The sequence below is a fragment of the Neomonachus schauinslandi genome, chromosome 4 (assembly GCF_002201575.2).
Source record: "Neomonachus schauinslandi chromosome 4, ASM220157v2, whole genome shotgun sequence".
NCBI classification, from domain to species: Eukaryota; Metazoa; Chordata; class Mammalia; order Carnivora; family Phocidae; genus Neomonachus; species Neomonachus schauinslandi.
Genome location: NC_058406.1, coordinates 12,041,418 through 12,057,801, shown reverse-complemented (window position 1 = coordinate 12,057,801; position 16,384 = coordinate 12,041,418). Strand labels below are relative to the sequence as shown.

Below are 16,384 nucleotides of genomic sequence, written 5' to 3'. Positions count from 1 at the left end.
CTCCAAGGGCCTATCCCAGCAGCAGGGCATCCCATGGGTTACCCAAAACCTTTGTAGCCCCCACATCCCTGCACATTGTCTCCCGCTGCCCCCCCCACCACACTCCCTCCCCAATGTGGTTCCCTATCCACCGCCTCCGGGTTCCCACCCACCACCTGCGGGCACCTCTCCCCCTCCAAATCTGTTTCTGGGAAGCAGACATGAAACAGTTACCAGACAATTTCAATTCAGAGGTTCAAAAGTCAAACTCCACACAAAAGAAAACCTCCAACTTGGTTTTATAAAACTGTATCTGCCCCCCCCGACAAAAGAAATGTTAATGATGTGGCATGCTATCCCATTACCGTATTCAAGTGTATCAGCTCAACACTGTGCAGCTTAACCTTATACAGTGTTATGTGTCCATTATATCTCAGTCTTTACTGATGGATTGATTTAAAGATTCATTTAAAGATTATTTATTTTATGGGACGCCCGGGTGGCTCAGTCTGTTAAGCGACTGCCTTTGGCTCAGGTCTGGGATCAAGCCCCGCATTGGGCTCCTTGCTCAGCGGGGACTCTGCTTCTCCCCCTACTTGTGCTCTCTCTCTCAGACAAATAAATAAAATCTTTTTTAAAATTTTTTAAAAAAAGATTATTTATTTTAAAGAGAGAGCAGGGGGAGGGGTAGAGGGCGAGAGAGTCCCAAGCAGACTCCGCACTGAGCCTGACGCAGGATCCGATCTCATGACCCCGAGACCACAACCTGAGCCGAAACTAAGAGTTGGCACTCAACCGACTGCGCCACCCAGGTGCCCCTATATCTCAGTTTTTAGAAAGTTAACTCTTGTCCCTTTCCCATTAAGGTTTAATGCAGGTGCAACGCTTCAAGCTGTGGAAAAGGGGTGCAGGGATTCTCTCTGCCTCTTCTGCCTGCCGCAGCTGGACACAGTGGTTCTTAACTGTGGGAGGTGGACTAACGGCCCCCCAAAAATGTCAGGTCCCAATCCTGGAACCTGTGTCATCTCCCACAGGAAGTCTTTGCACAGGTGACCACGACTCTTTGAGATGGGGAGATTATCCCGGCTTTTCTGAGTGGACCCTAGAAGCAGTGACGAGTGTCTTTATAAGAGAAGCAGAGGGAGATTCGCCACACACAGAAAAGAAGGCAAGGTGACCACAGCGGGTCCTGGAGGCATGCCGGCGGCCACCAGGAGCTGGAAGAGATGAGGAACGGACTCCTCCCAGAGCCGCCGGAGGGGACACAGCCCTGCCCGCCCCTTGATTGTAGCCCCCCCTGAAACTGATTTCGGACTTCTGGCCTCCAGAACGGAGAGAATAAATTTCGGTTGTTTTAAGACACTCAGTTTGTGGGGCGCCTGGGTGGCTCAGTCGTTAAGCGTCTGCCTTTGGCTCAGGTCATGATCCCGGGGTCCTGGGATCGAGCCCCGCATCGGGCTCCCTGCTCGGCGGGGAGTCTGCTTCCCCCTCTCCCACTCCCCCTGCTTGTGTTCCCTCTCTCGCTCTCTCTCTGTCAAATAAATAAGTAAAATATTAAAAAAAAAAAAAAAAAGACACCCAGTTTGTGGTAACATGTTACATACGGCAGCCTCAGGCAAGTAACCTGTGACCGCTGGGGAGGGGAGGGGGGGGGAGGCAGCAGGAAAGTTCTCGCTTCCCAGGCACTGTCCTAGGATGGCTCTGTGCTCTGCAGGGCTGGAAGGACTTACAGCAGGTGCTTTCTCTCACTTGGGCTTCCCTGGTCCTTCGCAGAGGCTCCCGCCCCCCATGAGTGACTGGGGGAGGCTCCCCCGGGTCTGTCTTGATGCCAAGCCTGCTCCAGTCACCAGCTTGTCCCTCAGTCCTTCTGCAGCTCCTGCAATCTGGCAAAACCTTTGGCTTTTGTCTGCTGAGGCGGGTAGCTGCTCCAGGCTGCCGTATGGGTCAGGTCTGGGGACAACCTCACACCAAAGCCCCGCTGTGCACTGTCCCCTTTCTGGTCCACAAAAACCACTCGTGCATCCTTCGCCCCAGCAGTTTTGGAGGGGAAGCAGCTGACTCTCTTCGGAGAAGCATGGTTTGACCCAGGGTTTTGGGATCCTTTCTACTGTGGTGTGAGGGTAGGAGCTTTGGAGAATCGGAGAATCGTCTATTCTCCATAACCACATGAAAACAGTATCTCTGGGTGTTTAGTGAGCATCACAGACCGTATGGAGCCAAGATCTGGCCTTCATTTTCAAAATCTGGAGGCATCAGGTTTTATTTTCTACAGAGGAACCTAAATCCCTATGTCAGGGCCATGAAAGAAAACGTACACAAAGGACACAGAGGGAGACTAGTGACTTCATTCCACAACCCCCCCCCCCCCCCGCCCCACCACCGCTCCTGCTATGTACCACACCCGGCACATGGGGACAGCATCAAACAAGCCCCTTCACGGTCTTAGAATGGGAACGACAAATGCGAGGGACACAGAGAATTCGCTGGCGTCTGTATGGATCTCACACAACAGTCAAATCCTCACGCTCACGCCCCCTCGGGTTCTAGCACTGGCCGTCTGCTACCTTTTTCTCAAAGGACAGCACGAGCAGGAATGCAATTCCTGGCCCCACCTTTGCCCTCGGAACTTCGTACACATCCCTTTGGGGTCTCCCGAGAAGTCTGAGGCTGACATGACTGTCCCTGGCGCTCTTCCTGCCGATGTGCTCGGCATCCAGTGTGCTTCCTATAATTTTCTTTATCAGGAAACACACAGCGGAGGTGTGTCTGTCACACATACACATGACAGCGAGTCATCAGACGGGCATCCGTATGCCTCAGGATGTTCAGCCGGCTGGCTGCTGGGGAGCTGACTTCAATGCAGCTTAGAGGAGGGATGTGCCGCATCCTCGGGGCTCAGCCTCCCCCCCACCCCCCGCTGCCCCACCAAAGGCTCCATGGGAGCTTAGAATCAGCTGGGCTCAGATCACAGAAGACTTCATAGACCAAGTATAGACCTGGGAGAAAAAGCCACACAGAGTAGCACCGACCTTCAACTTCGAATTTGCAACATTCAGCCTGACCATGACAATGAGTGAACGCACAAATAGCAATGAGAGCTTGACCTCCCTTACAAAGAGATTATCAACTTATCAAACTTTATTGCAGCATCTCACAGCAGAAACAAGTTTGCAAGGCCAGGACTATCTTGGGATCTTCAGAGGGGGTGCCCAGGGCTCCAGGGCACGGCGGAGGGGAGCAAGACGCTGCCGGGAGGGTGGCCACACCCAGGGAGACGATCTGTCCCCCAGAGCTCTTGCTGTCCCACACTGCAGGGGACCAGAGCCTCTGGCCAGGAGCTTCCGAAGGGAAAGGACACGGGGTGGGGAGGGCGGGGGACCGGCTCAGGGCACCATGTGCCACCACTTGAAGGAGAAGGGCTGCCGGCGCACGTTGGTGCCGCAGTGCACCTCCCCGTGCAGCGTGTGGTACGGCGTGAAGTCGTCGATGAAGGTGCAGCGGAGGCCCAGTGGCTCCAGCAGGGACCGCACCTTCTCCTCCAGGCAGCATTGGCCATCGATGATGGGTCCGAAGGGCTTGGGGATGCCCAGGTGCTTCCCCAGCACCAGCATGTTCACCTGCAAAGAAGCGGGGTCCCAGCCCTGGGCCAAAGGCGTGCAGCCTGCCTCACTGCCCGTGGGTCCGCTTTTCCTTCTGACCTTCCAAAATAGCAGCCCCGCTTCACAGATGGGGAAACAGAGGCCCAGAAAGGTAAAGTCAGCTACTTCCGGCCACCCTGCTGGTCTGGGCCTCAGACCCAAATCTGTCAGACTCCAGGGCCCATGTTCTCTCCTTCCCGAACCTGCCACCTTCTGGCAAACTCTCTATTACTCAAGGCTCAGTTCAGGTGGCACCCCCTCTGCAAAGCCGCCCATGAGTCCTCGGACTCTGTTAGTTAGTGCTCCTCCTCTCTGCTCCCCCCACAGCTGCCAGTCCGGGGCCTGGCCCGTAGCCAGCACTTAGTAAATATCCCATGACTGGATGAATACATGATTACCTTCTTGGTAGCACTCTCCATGTATTATCATTTATGGAAATGACTGTTCTCTCTCTTATACTGGGAGGTGAAAGGAGGAGGATTCTGGCTCTAGGCCAACATGGGTTTGAATCCCAGCCCTGCTACTCAATAGCTGTGTGACCTTAGGCAAGTCACTTCACCTCTCTGAGCCTCATCAGCAACATGAACCCAAATGGGTTTCTGTTACTGTGACTATTAGACGTCATGCTCAGGAACAGGTGCAGGGTCAGTCTCCAGGGCTCAGGAGTCAGGGAAGGGCCTCTCATTCTCTGTTATGGTCCAGACACAGCCCCTGCTGAGTGTCTTGCACCCTGAATTTCTCTGCCCGTTCCACGCCCACACCCCCGCCTCCCACCGGGGGCTCCTGGGGTGAGTGACAGCTCATGCTCAGGCTCCTTCCAGAGCCTCCAGCAGCCAAGGCACAGAGTGGAGCTGATGACTTCACTCGTGATGCCTCATCCCCTGGCCGCCAGCATCAGCCTTCTTTCCTGCCTAGGAAACCCGGCTGGGCTGACATGGAGAAACAAAACGCTTGGGGCCAAGGAATTTTAGTCAAGGTGCCCCCTCCTGCCTTGTTTTAACCACAGAACCTCTTCTTCTAAATAAAATCTTCTGCGGTACCTTGATGCCCAAAACAGAACAAACCCAAACCACTGGCTTTGAGGCACAGTCTTGGAACCCCAGTGACCTGGGGAAACCAGTCTGGCGTCCTCTGTGCCGGGGGCTCGGGCTCCTCCCTGAATGTGACCTCCAGCCCCAGCAGGAGAGGGCGGCTGAGGGGCCCCAGCAGCACCCGCTGAGGTTTCTGCCTGGCCCTCAGGTATCCTTTGGAGCTACAGAGTCAGGGCACAGGGATGGTAAAAATACAATAGATGGCTTTGAGATGGTGCTTGGCGGGGAGGGGGGCGGTCACAGTTGAAAGTTCTCAACAAAGGCGGGCTCCCCGTCAAGTCCACCCTTCAGAGGAGAGAAGCCACCCAGCCTGGGCAGGGCTAGCCTCACGCCCTCGGAGCAGCCTCCCCGGACCACCCCATCTGAAATGGTGCCCCACCTCGATCCCTTCCAAACGCGACCCCGCGTTTGGGGTTGGGACCCCGCTTCTTTGCAGGTGAACATGCCGGTGTTGGCTGCTTGTTCCATCCGCCGCACACCCGCGGCACCCTACACAGGGAAGCCCTCAGGGGGCAGTGCCACATGGTGAGGGCATGGGCTCTGCAGCCAGACCCCCGGCTGGGAACCCTAGCTCGAAATCCCATTTTACCAGCTGTGTGCTCTTGCGCCAGAGACCTGACCTCTCTGTGCCTCATCTGCGAAGTGGGAGCGGGTGAGAGTCTCGGGTTCCCAGGGCGGTTGTGAGATGCCCAGAGCCGCCCTGTGAGCCACGCGGACCCCAAGCAGACAGCCAAGCCCCCCGGATCCGCGCCCAGGGTCCCTGACTTAAGGCCATTAGCAAAGGCGGGCCGACCCCAAAGACCACCTCCTCACCATGTTTGGAAAATAGGCTTTGGCCCTGAGGATCCCCCTGACATCCTCCTGGAGCTCGAAGAGCTGGGGGATGTCCACGATGTCCCGCTCGGTCAGGCCCAGCTCCCGCTTCAGCACCTCGCGGTTCCAGTTGATGCATTTCTGGGGTGGGGAGGTGGGGGGCGGTGGGCATGGCCGGGCCAACTCGGGCAGGGGTGGAGGGGGCCAATGAGAGGGTGGAGGGCCGGGGTTGGGGGGTGCCAATGAGAGGGTGGAGGGCCAGGGTGGGGGTGACAGGGCACAGCAGGGCCGCCGCGAGGAGGGGGTGGGAACCACGGTGGGGGAGGGCGGTCTGGGGCTGAGGCCTGGCCAAGGGAAGGACCAGGGACAGGGTCAGGAAGGCACTGACGCACACCTCTTTTCCTTCCCTCCTTCCCTCGCTCTGCTCTGCTCAGTCCCTCTGCCTCTGGCTTCTGCCTGTGTGTCCCTGTCTTTCCGGCCACTCTGTGTCTCTCTAGCCCTTGGCCTCTCTCCTGCCAGTTGCTCTGTCTCTGAGAGTTTCACCTGTCTTGCTGTGGCTCCAGCTTTCTCGACTTCCTTCCTTTCTTTTCCACGCATCACTCACGTGTGTTCCCACAGTGGCGACTGAAGTCTGTCTGTCCCACACACATTTACCCAAATCCCAAAGCCATTCGCCACCAAGCCGACACGCAGCCGGTGGGAGGCTCTGCCTTGAGCCTCCAAGGGAAGGGAAGGCGGTGGGGTGGGTGGTCTGCCCGGCACCCCGGCTAATACCTCCACGTATGAGTTATGTTCTCTCAGTTTCTTGTCTGACAGAATGTCCTTTATTTTCTGTTTTTTTTCTGTCATGGAGAAAAAAGAAAAAAGAACGCAGATGAATTCAGAGGTCAATTTCCCTCTTCCCAGTAGACACAGTGGGGACTCAGTTTTCCCATCTAGAAAATGGGTGCAGTTATAATTTCTAGCTCACAGGTTCGTTGTGAGCAACCAGGAGGCAGATGCCTTTAATAAAATATTTCATCAGTGTAAGTTCTCCTTAAAAGTGTTTCTCTCACTCCCTTAAATTATCTCCAAAGGCAAACAGAGGTCTAACCGTTGCCTGATACTAGATGAAAATTCTCAGCCATGGAGACTTACCAACCTCTGACCCAGCCCATGTCTGCGGACTTTAAGATTTCCTTCTGTGCTCCAGCTAGACGGGGAAATTTCTTTCTTTCATTCATTCATTCAGCATTTGAGCCAGACTGAACTTTCTTCAGGTCCTCAAACACATTTCGCTTTCTCCTGTCTCTGTGCCTTTGCATTCACTGTTCCCTCTGTCTGAGATATCATTCTTCCCCTCAACCCACTGCCCCATTGGGCGAACTCCTGCTCATTCCTCCTGCTCCTGCTTGGTCTTTGCCTCCTCCAGGAAGCCTCCCTTGGACTCCTCCCAAATATTCCCAAAGCGCTTGTGCCATTGTTGTTTATTTGACTCACTTCCCCAGGACCGTGAGCCCCGACAGTGACAGCGGGGAGCTACTCTGCCCTGTTCACACAGCATCCCCAGTGCTCAGCACAATGCCTGGTGCACAGTAGGTGCTCAGAAGGTAGCCATTGCCCGAATACCCCCATCTGGTGATAGGAGACTACGTGAAGGCAGAGAAAGGACCCTGGATGGAAGAACAAGGCAGAGCCAACTTACTCTTAATGCCTTCAAATAGCACAGCCTCCCCATGGCCCTCCTTCAGCTGCTCCTCAAACAATCTGTAGCAGGACCTGGGGCTGGCCAGGAGCAGCCTGAAGCCCTAGAGGCAGAAACACTGGGGTCAGAGGTCAGCTTTGCCCCTGGGGCTCCCAGAAATGTGGGCGTGGACCCAGGCTGGCCAATTTCCTTCGTGCCCCCTCCTGGGGTTGAAGGAAAGCTGGTCAGGCATATAAGGCCGGGCCTACCAAGCAGAGTGCTGAGCAATGCTTGGGAGCCCAGGGAGCAGGCGTGTGGCCTCCTTCAGGCAGCGCCCCCAGACTGCACCTTCTTATGTGCTGGGACGAAGCTCAGGAACTCGTCCACGTGACCCACAAACAGCCAGTCGGAGTAGAGCGTCACTGGGGCCTGCACCTGTTGGGCACTGAGGAAGTCCTGCACGGCCTGGTGCATCTCCTGGCTCTCAGCACTGCCAACACAGGATAAAGGAAGCGTTACGGGGAGCGAGGGGCAACAGGAGGGCCTCTAAAGGAATGGAGGCTTGGCAAAGGGGTCGAGGTTCTCCTTCAGCTACAGAAGGGATTCAGAAGCCTGGATACCTTTATTCTATCCTCGGACATTGGAGGAATTTACGATTTGCCATTCTAGTTTTTTTGGGGGGAAACTGAGGCACCAAGTCAGTACAGTGAAAAAGACCAGAGCTTAGCCTCAGAAAGCACTGCCCATTGACTCAGCCCAGATGCTGGTGTTGTGGGTAAACATGGGGCTTGCCCATATTATCCACAGAGATGTGGAGAGCCGGTCCAACCTGAGTGGGTAATCCCTTGTCGGATTGTAGCCTTGGGACATTCCTTCACCTCTATGGGCTTCAGTTTTCTCTTTGCCCTGGTCTCCAAGGGTCTTCCTGATCTAGCCCTTTGCTCTCTCTCACTCAGTCTGTTCCAGCCACTCTGGCCTTCTTGAACACACCCAGTTCAGTCCTGCCGCAGGGCCTTTGCACATGCTCTTTCATCTGCCAGGAACCCTCTATCTCAGATCTCCCCATAGCCATGTCCTTATTGTCATCGGGCCTTAGCTCAAGAGCTGTCTTCTCAGCAAGGCCCTCCTTAGTCACCCTAACATTCCCATTCCTCCTTCTGCCCCTCTCTTTTTTGTTTTCTTGCTATTTGAAATTATCTTATTTGTTTACCTTTGTGTTCCCCCCACTAGGATAGCGGCAAGGCCTTGTCTGTCACACTCATGGCTGCCTTCCTTCCCAGCACCTGCCTAGCGCCTGGCACACAGTAGGTGCTCAGTAAATATTCACTGATGGAAAAGGGTGTAAGTGGCTGAGCTGGAATTTGAGCTTGGGTCTACTGGGCTCCTAAGCTGTATTCTTCACTCTGCACTTGATTCCTCTCCAAGTCCCTAAAGTTTATTGAGGTCCTTGGGCTGGGAGCAAGTAGGGGAGGCTTCCATTGAGGCCTCTGCTTTTCCTTGGCATCCCTGGGTCTCCCTTTCCCCCTCCCGTCCCTGCCCTCCTCACCTGGGGTACCTGCTGCTCCCAATGAGGATCCTGCCCAGAGGGTATTTCTTCCTCCCGACCGTGACTGGGGGGCTCACTTCCAGGTTTCCAAAGGAGTCGAAGGTAGTAACCTCTCCTGTTTCAGGTCCTCGAGTCACATAGCCAAAATCTGGACGCTGAGATGGGAGAGGCATGGGCCAAGTATTAGAGAACATGGCCCCTGCGTGGGGACAGGGTGGGAGCCCAGCCACAGGCAGGATTTGGTAGTGGTCCGAGCTGGTACAGAGCAGACGCTGCTATGATCTGGGGGATGCCGAAGGAGCGCTGACTCAGGGGGTAAGAAAAGGGTTGAGCGCTTGCTGAGTGCGTCATGCGTGCCCACTGCTTTGTAAACCTTAACTCAGGTGTAACAACGAATCTATAAAGTATCATTTTTGTCCTCATTCTGCAGAGAAGAAGGATGGTCAGAGCCGTGGGTGGCTTCTTCGGCCCCACAGCCTGCTGGTGGAGGGATCTGAGCTGTCTCTCCAGCAAGCCCTCTAGGACCACACTGTGCTGCTTCCTGACTGGGCTGGAACTGGCTTCACCCAGTGGCTGTGACATCCCCGCTTGGATCTTCGTGGGAAGAATGGGTGGGTGACACATCTCATCCCCTCTATGCATTTCCTATGGCTGCTGGAACACATCCAGTAGGGGCTTAAAACAACACACATGTATTCTCTTTTGGCTCTGGAGGTCAGAAGTCTGAAAGCAGTCTCACGGGGCTAACATCAGGGTGTGGGGGCGCTGGTTCCTTCAGGAGCCTCTGAGTCTGTTTCCTTGTTCTTTCAGCTCCTAGTGGCTGCGTGGCTGGTGGTCTCTTCTCTCGTCTTCAAGGTGCATCGCTATGTCCTGTGTTTCCACCATCACATGCCTTCTCCCACTCCGTCCTCCCTCTTCCAAGGAGCACCATGATGGTAGAGAGCCTGCCAGATAACTCAGGGGCACCTCCCCATCTCAGGGTCCCTGACTTAATCACATCTGCCAACTCCTTTTGCCATAAGAAAGCATCAGGTCCCAGGGATTAGCACAAGGCTGGGTTTGAGCACCACCATTTTGTCTACTGCACTAGCCCTAGCTTTCTACAAAAGGGAGGTCGTTCCCAACCCCTCTTCTCCCTTCCTCTCTAACACCCATGCCAGCTTGACTCCCATGCCCACTGTGCCCTGGAAACTTCATGACCACAAGCTGAGCCCAAAGGGCAGTGCCCTCCAGCACTGGGGGAGTCTGCGGGTCACACCCATGTCCTCCGCACACTCGCTGCGCTTGGCCTTCCTGACACTGCAGGCTCTTGGGTCCTGCCCCTCAGTCTCCTGTGCATGGGATGGGGTGCCCCCAGCCTTGTCCCTAGTCTTTTATTCTCTTTTATTCTCTATAATTCTCTTCCTCCTGTCACCTAGTCTCACCGAACACTGACCATGTGCCAACAACCCCACATATCTATCTCCTGTCTGCACTTCCCCACCAGCCCCAGACAGGCATCCACCGCTCGCTTGACTTCCCACTCGGATGTCCACCAAATAGCTCACACTTGCCCCAAATGGAACTGCTGACCCCTCTACCCTCATCCCCTGTCCCTCCCACAGTCCTCCCCAGCTCAGGGAATGGTGGCCACTGCTCACAAATGTCAAAGCCTGCTGTCACCTTTGGCTTCCCTCGCTCTCATAGAGGTCAGGGAATCCTGTTGGCTCGGCCCTCAAAGCATGTCCAGAATGTGGCCACTTCCCGTGCCCAACCCTGCTCCCCAGGTCTGCGCCCCCATCGCCTCTCACCAGTGACTGTGCCTGCCCCCGCCTCCACACCACCTGCCCCCGCCCCCCGTCGTCCATTCTCAACAAGCGGCCAGAGCTTCCCTTTTATAACACTCATCAGGTCATAATCCTCCTCTATTTAAGACCCTGCAACAATCCCCATTTTCCCAGAGTTTAAACAAATAGCCTTGCAGTGGCCCACAGGACCTGCCCCCCACTCAGTCCCCATCACCTCTCTGACAGTCTCTCCTTCCACCCTTCCTTCATTTCCCCCTCCTCCAAATCAATACAGCTTTTATTGCATCTTTCAAATATCACAAATAGGTCTGAAAAATCATCCGGCATCTTGCTGTTTCTGTAGCTGGACAACGTATGATCTTACTCATCAGCCTGCTGAGCCGTTCCTTTTTCAGAAACATAGATACCTCCCCAGATTTTCTGATATCCTTCTTTTTAACTCTTGTGGCTTGCTGAATCAAAGCAGCTGAGTTTGATACAAGTTCAATGTCATTTCCTTCAAGAATTAATTCATCTTTCTGGGCTTGAGATACTGAACGAGCAACACCTGGCTTCATCTGAACCCTGCAGACACATTTTTCACCCAGGAAATTTTGGATTTCAACAAAAGAACCATTCTCCTGAACAACGACGTTGATGGGGAAGTGAGTGTACCCAGACCTCATTTTGTGACGGAAACCCCGGGCCACGCCCTTGACCACGTTCTGTACGAAACTCCAGATAGTACAGATAGGGCGAACGGCAGCCAGTTCTGTTCTAGTGCCCATTTGTCCACTTACAGCCTCTTCTTCCTTCCAAGGAGACTGACTTCTACATTGATGTGATTGAAGTCCCTCTGCAGGGCTCCCTAGGGCCCTTTGCAATAACAGCGCATCCCTTCAGAGTGATGACATTTTCTGGAACGACGACAGTCTGATCGCTGAGAATGGTGTTCATTCTCAGTAGATGAGGCACAGAGATCCTGCCCTTCCTCTTGCTAGCTCTGCTCCACCCCTTCTGGGTTCCTCACTCTTCACTGAACATGCCAGTCTTGCTGCGGCTTCAGGGCCTTTGCACTGACTATTTCTTCTGCCTAGAATACTCTTCACCCAGACATCCATGCAGCCAACTCTTGCACCTCTTTGGAGTTTTTGCTCCAGTGTCCGCTTCTCAAAGAGGTCACCCCAGAAAGGTCAGGCCCACCCTGACCACCCTATTTAAATTTGCAGTGTAATCCCCCCACTACTCTGGCACCTGGGAGCCCCTTGATTCTGTTTTTTTCTTCCTAAGCCCTGGATTCCACTCTCCGATATACAATATAATTTATTTATCCACTGTACTTATTGTTTATGGTCTGTCTTCCTGGGCCAGAATGTCACCTCTGTGGGGGCGGGATCCTTGGCATTGCTCACCGACACATTCCAAGTGCCTGGAGCAAGGCTGGGCACAGAGAACGGGCTCAAAGAATAGTGGATGAATGAATGAAAAATCCATATAAGTCATTGCCTTGGCCGTTGCCACGAAAGCGGCTCAGTTCCACAGGCTGCAGGCTTGGATTTCTGAAGGCAAATGAAGGTGCCCCCCTTGCAGAAGTGGCCCCCCAGGAGTGGGAGGTGCAGGGGACGCTCCCACGTGCTACCTGATGCAGCTTCCGGCACAGACTTAGACACGTGTCACCCTGTTTGCTCTCCTCCAGTCTCTGTTCACCAAAGACCCAGAGTGTGCAAATCCATTCTTGAAAACTGCTGATCTCCCACTTCACTAACCGGAGAGCAAACCTTGGCTCAGCTCTTGCACTCATTCGTATCGAGCTGGCTCTAATAGCATTATTTTGTTTTAATTCTGTTTACCTTCACGGTTGCCTTCTATTTATGATAAGTACCGCTGGTTTTCCACTTAAAGGTGGTATAACGCTTACTGACATTGTCTTACGGGAAGAATACCCAGTGAGCGTCAAGCTGGGTGCTAAGCAACCTGTGAACAGTGATGGGCACCACGTCCTCAGACCCTGCCCTGCTGGTGCTGACGGTCTAGCAGGGAAACAACAAAAGGGAAATAAGAAATCAGTGATTTATAACAGAACACTCCCGAAAAAACCAATGAGGTGCTGTAGCCGAGAATGCCAGGGGCTGAGGCGGGGTGTCCTTCAGCACCAGAGATGGTCTCACTGAGGAGAGCACTGCAGTGGAGACCTGAAGGCTGGGACAGTCAGCCATGTGAAGCGGGAAGGGCACTGGAGGCAGAGGAAACAGCATATGCAAAGGCTATGAGGTGAGGAGCAGTTGGGCACATTTGAAGAACAGGAAGGAGGCCCGCGGGGTTGGAGCTGGGTGAGGGACAGGGAAAGTGGCCCTTGATGATGACTTTGGAAAAGCCGATGGGGACGTTGTCTGGTGACAAGTTTGACTTTTAGCCCAATTCTCTTCCTGAGTGATGTGACTCAGAAAACCACAGCCGTGCTTGCCTATGAACACATCGCAGCCCCTCGTCCCAGGCTGGGTGTGGGAGAGGGGAGGACCCCTGTGCTGAGGCATCTGTCTGCCTGGCAGGACTCTGGAGATGTGGCTGGTGACATCAGAGAATCTGGCCTCTGTCACACTTGGCATGTGGAAAGGGGGACGGGCCACTGCGCAGAGCAGGGCTGCAACCAGTGGGAGGGACCACGGTCCCAGCAGGCCAGCGGGGGTCCTGAAACAGGATTACCCTGATTCCAGGCGGAGAGACACGGTGGACCCTACAAAATCTCTGCGTTGGCACCACTCAGCTCAGGAGAGTGAGCAAGACTTGGACAAGTTGCTGAGTTGAACTCAGATTTCCTTTCAAAGCCTCCTGTGTGGGCAGGGCCACCTCCCTTTCCCTGGGGCGCAGGGTGCTCCCTGGAAAGCCTTTCTTCGGAGCAAACCTTGCACCCCACGCCCCACACTCTCTCCTCTGCACTTCCCCAGCGCCTGGACTCAGGGGCTCCCTGCGCCTGGGGTGTGCGCTTGGCGGCATGCTGGACACAGAGCTCGCCGGGCCAGATCCGCCTGGTTTCAGTGTCAGCTTCTCCTCCCCTTTCGTGTGACCTTGGAAAAGTGGCTGCCCCTCTCTGAGCCTCAGTTTCTTAATCTATAAAATGGGCCTAGTGATAGCATCTAGATTAAAGGTTGCTGGACAAATTAAATGAGTCAGTGCTTGTAAAGAATTTGGCATCGTGTCTGACACAGAATGCATGCTCAATAAATATAACTATTCCTAGGATTATAATTCTGTGCTGAGTTTACGCGAACCTGCCGGGCTAGTCCAGCATGATTCACCAACATGTCACCCCCACCCCTGCCCCCAAACACATGCAGAGTCACATCTAGGCAATGACCACTCTGATCCCCAAACCCACCCCATATCCCAGATGGACCCGCCACAAAGCCCCCCCACCCCCCACCAAAGACAGAGCCTCCAGCCAGATATTGGGGAAGGTTCCAGTCCTGGTCCCACCCACACCTTGCAGCAAGAGCATCTTCAGTGGGACAAGGATGCCGCAGCCTGATCTGATGTCCTTGGTAGGGTTATTTTGAGGACAGGCTGAGCTCATGGTTGGAAAGAGCTCCGGGAAAGGGAGAGCCAGATCTCATCTCAGTAATGACAGAAATACTGCAGCCCACCAGAGTGACTGCTGCCCCAGCAGGAAGCGCACCTACTACGGAGCCGGGGTGCTCAGCCGCGGGTGTTGAGGAAGGAGACCTCGGGCGGGGGGTATCTCAGCAGTCGCAGGCCCCACCAGCACCTACCAGCATGTATTTGACGGGGAAATCCTTCAGGCCCCTGTTCCTCGGAGAGTCAAAGACCACAGGCAGGGTCTTGTGCGGTGCTTGGATGTAGCCGATCTCTATCTCGTCCTGTGCAGAGCGAGGGGAAGGAGGGCTGATGGGCTTGCTATCCAGGTCGTGACACCCAGTGCAGGGAGGGGGGCGTGGACCATTCACTCTCCCCCCTGTGGTCAAGGGCAAATTCCTGTGCAGTGTTCGACCCCAGAGGAGGGACTCTGAGGAAGCAGAGCTTATTATTCTGTGTGTGCACAAATGGGTTCACCCCCACTCCTGGTGAGTGCTGGGGCTGGGTGCTGCGGTTGCTGGGGACTCGGTGAGTGAGCCTCAGGCCCTGTCCTCAGGGAGCTGGTCACCTAGAACCCAGAGTGAGGAGGTGATGGGCCGGGAAGGAGAGGCTCCTGATGGTGTTGGGACTGGCAGAGAAGGGGGGGCAGGTCAGACCCAGCTTCGCCAAAGGGGCAGAAGTCAGGAGGGCTCAGAAATGCACCTGGTACAAATCCTGTCTGTACTCTGATAGACAGATGTGATGTCGGATGTGACCCCTCTTAGGCTGAGCCCCCTGAAATGGCCACACTTGTAGGTCAGAAATGGGGCTTCCAGCAATTTTAGACTGTTCAGTCCAACTTAACACAGACAGGACTTCAAGAAAGGAAGAGAGGGTGTTCTCTGTGGATTTAGGGGAGGATGGGAGATTTTTGAAGGGGAAGCTTTCGAGCTGGGATTGTACAAGCGGGACCTGGGTGTTGGCGATGGGACCGGGGAGGACAGCGGAGAGAAGGAACAGCATGAGCAGAGGCACAGAGGTGCTGGGAGCAGGGCGAATGGCATGGAAGGGCAAAGAGCCCGAGAAAGCAAGCAAGTGGTGAGGAGGCTCACGAGGTCCAGTCAGCAGCCACTGCCCCATGCCGGGTGCTGGGTGCTGAGCTGAGTGAGACTCAGTTTCTGCTCTCAGGGAGCTCATAGCATGATGAGGGAGCCTGGCGCAGAAACAGAACAGTGATACAGGGTGGACAGCTGGCTTGCAAAAGGTGCGGGGCAGCCAGGTTGGGGGTGGGGGCCCTGGAAGCAGGCTGAGAGGGAGGAGGCGGGAACCATGGAAAGTGCTGGATGGAGCAGGGGTGTGGCCTGGTGTGGTGGCTGAGCCCAGGAGGGTTGACTTGGAGGGAGGGCCACAGGGGGGACTGGTCAGGCGCCAACCCCTTGAGCTTTGCATCATTTCTGGAGGTCACCTGAGAGTTTTCAGGCAGGGAGGTGGCTTTCATCTTGGTGACCATGGCAGGCAGGCAGGGGCTGGCCTTCAACGTCGCTTTAATCACTTGCCTGAGCCTCCACGTGCCCAGACCCTCAGAGGCTCCTCACTTCCTGCCCATCTGAGGAAGGGTGGCCAGCAGGCCTCTAGGCCCAGCCCCAGGAGCCCGGTGCCTCCAGTGTCCCCTGACCCTCAGGAAGATCCACCCGGTGTGTCTCACCCCCCCCCCACAGGGCCACATACCTGCATCCACCGGTCATCCTTGCTCTGCTCCTTGGAGGGGATGGTCAGCTTGCACTTGGCTTCCCTGGCCAGAGCTGTCACTGACTTCAGGAAGTCTGCGTTTTCAAGCACCCTAGAAAGGGCAGAAAAGAAGCCCCTTAGTGCTCTGGATTCAGTGGACAGTGGCCTTGGCCAGGGACCCCTGCAGGGTCCCTAGGGGTGGAGCAAAAGCTCAGGCCTGGACGGAGTGGGGGAAGGGCAAGTGGCTGCTCAGGAGATGCTTGTGGCCTGGATGGAGATGCCCGGCTCATTCTGTCTCTCTGCTCTTAGCAAACATCTCACTGAACTCTTGCAACAACCCATGAGGGGACTAGCTGGTTGCCCTTCCATCCGGGAGAAGCCACAATGAAGAGGTCAACACTCAAGGTCGTGCCATCTGGGGAGACAGCACCGGGATTTGAACCCAGGTCTCGCTAGCTTTCAGCCTCCGTCCTGACCTCCAGGCAACCACCAGGTCACCCCTCACCCCTTCTGCCTGGAAGCAACCACAAGAGAAGAGGGGAGGGTGTCCCTGAGACCCCAGCATACTCAACAGGTGCTCTCAGATGGCA

The 16,384-nt window shown here is 55.1% G+C and overlaps 1 protein-coding gene and 1 pseudogene across 1 annotated transcript in view; both read right to left on the bottom strand.

Moving 5' to 3' along the window:
• Positions 1-3,317: 3,317 nt before the first annotated feature.
• PADI4 (peptidyl arginine deiminase 4) overlaps positions 3,318-16,384 on the bottom strand; it is a 41,982-nt gene continuing 28,915 nt past the window's right edge. Inside the window, 8 exon segments of the mRNA XM_021683498.1 lie at positions 3,318-3,596; positions 5,522-5,662; positions 6,296-6,363; positions 7,206-7,323; positions 7,545-7,674; positions 8,731-8,885; positions 14,264-14,371; positions 15,795-15,906. Of these exon segments, the coding sequence (XP_021539173.1) occupies positions 3,363-3,596; positions 5,522-5,662; positions 6,296-6,363; positions 7,206-7,323; positions 7,545-7,674; positions 8,731-8,885; positions 14,264-14,371; positions 15,795-15,906 (1,066 nt within the window). The 3' untranslated portion in view covers positions 3,318-3,362.
• On the bottom strand, positions 10,878-11,453 carry LOC110574710 (annotated as a pseudogene).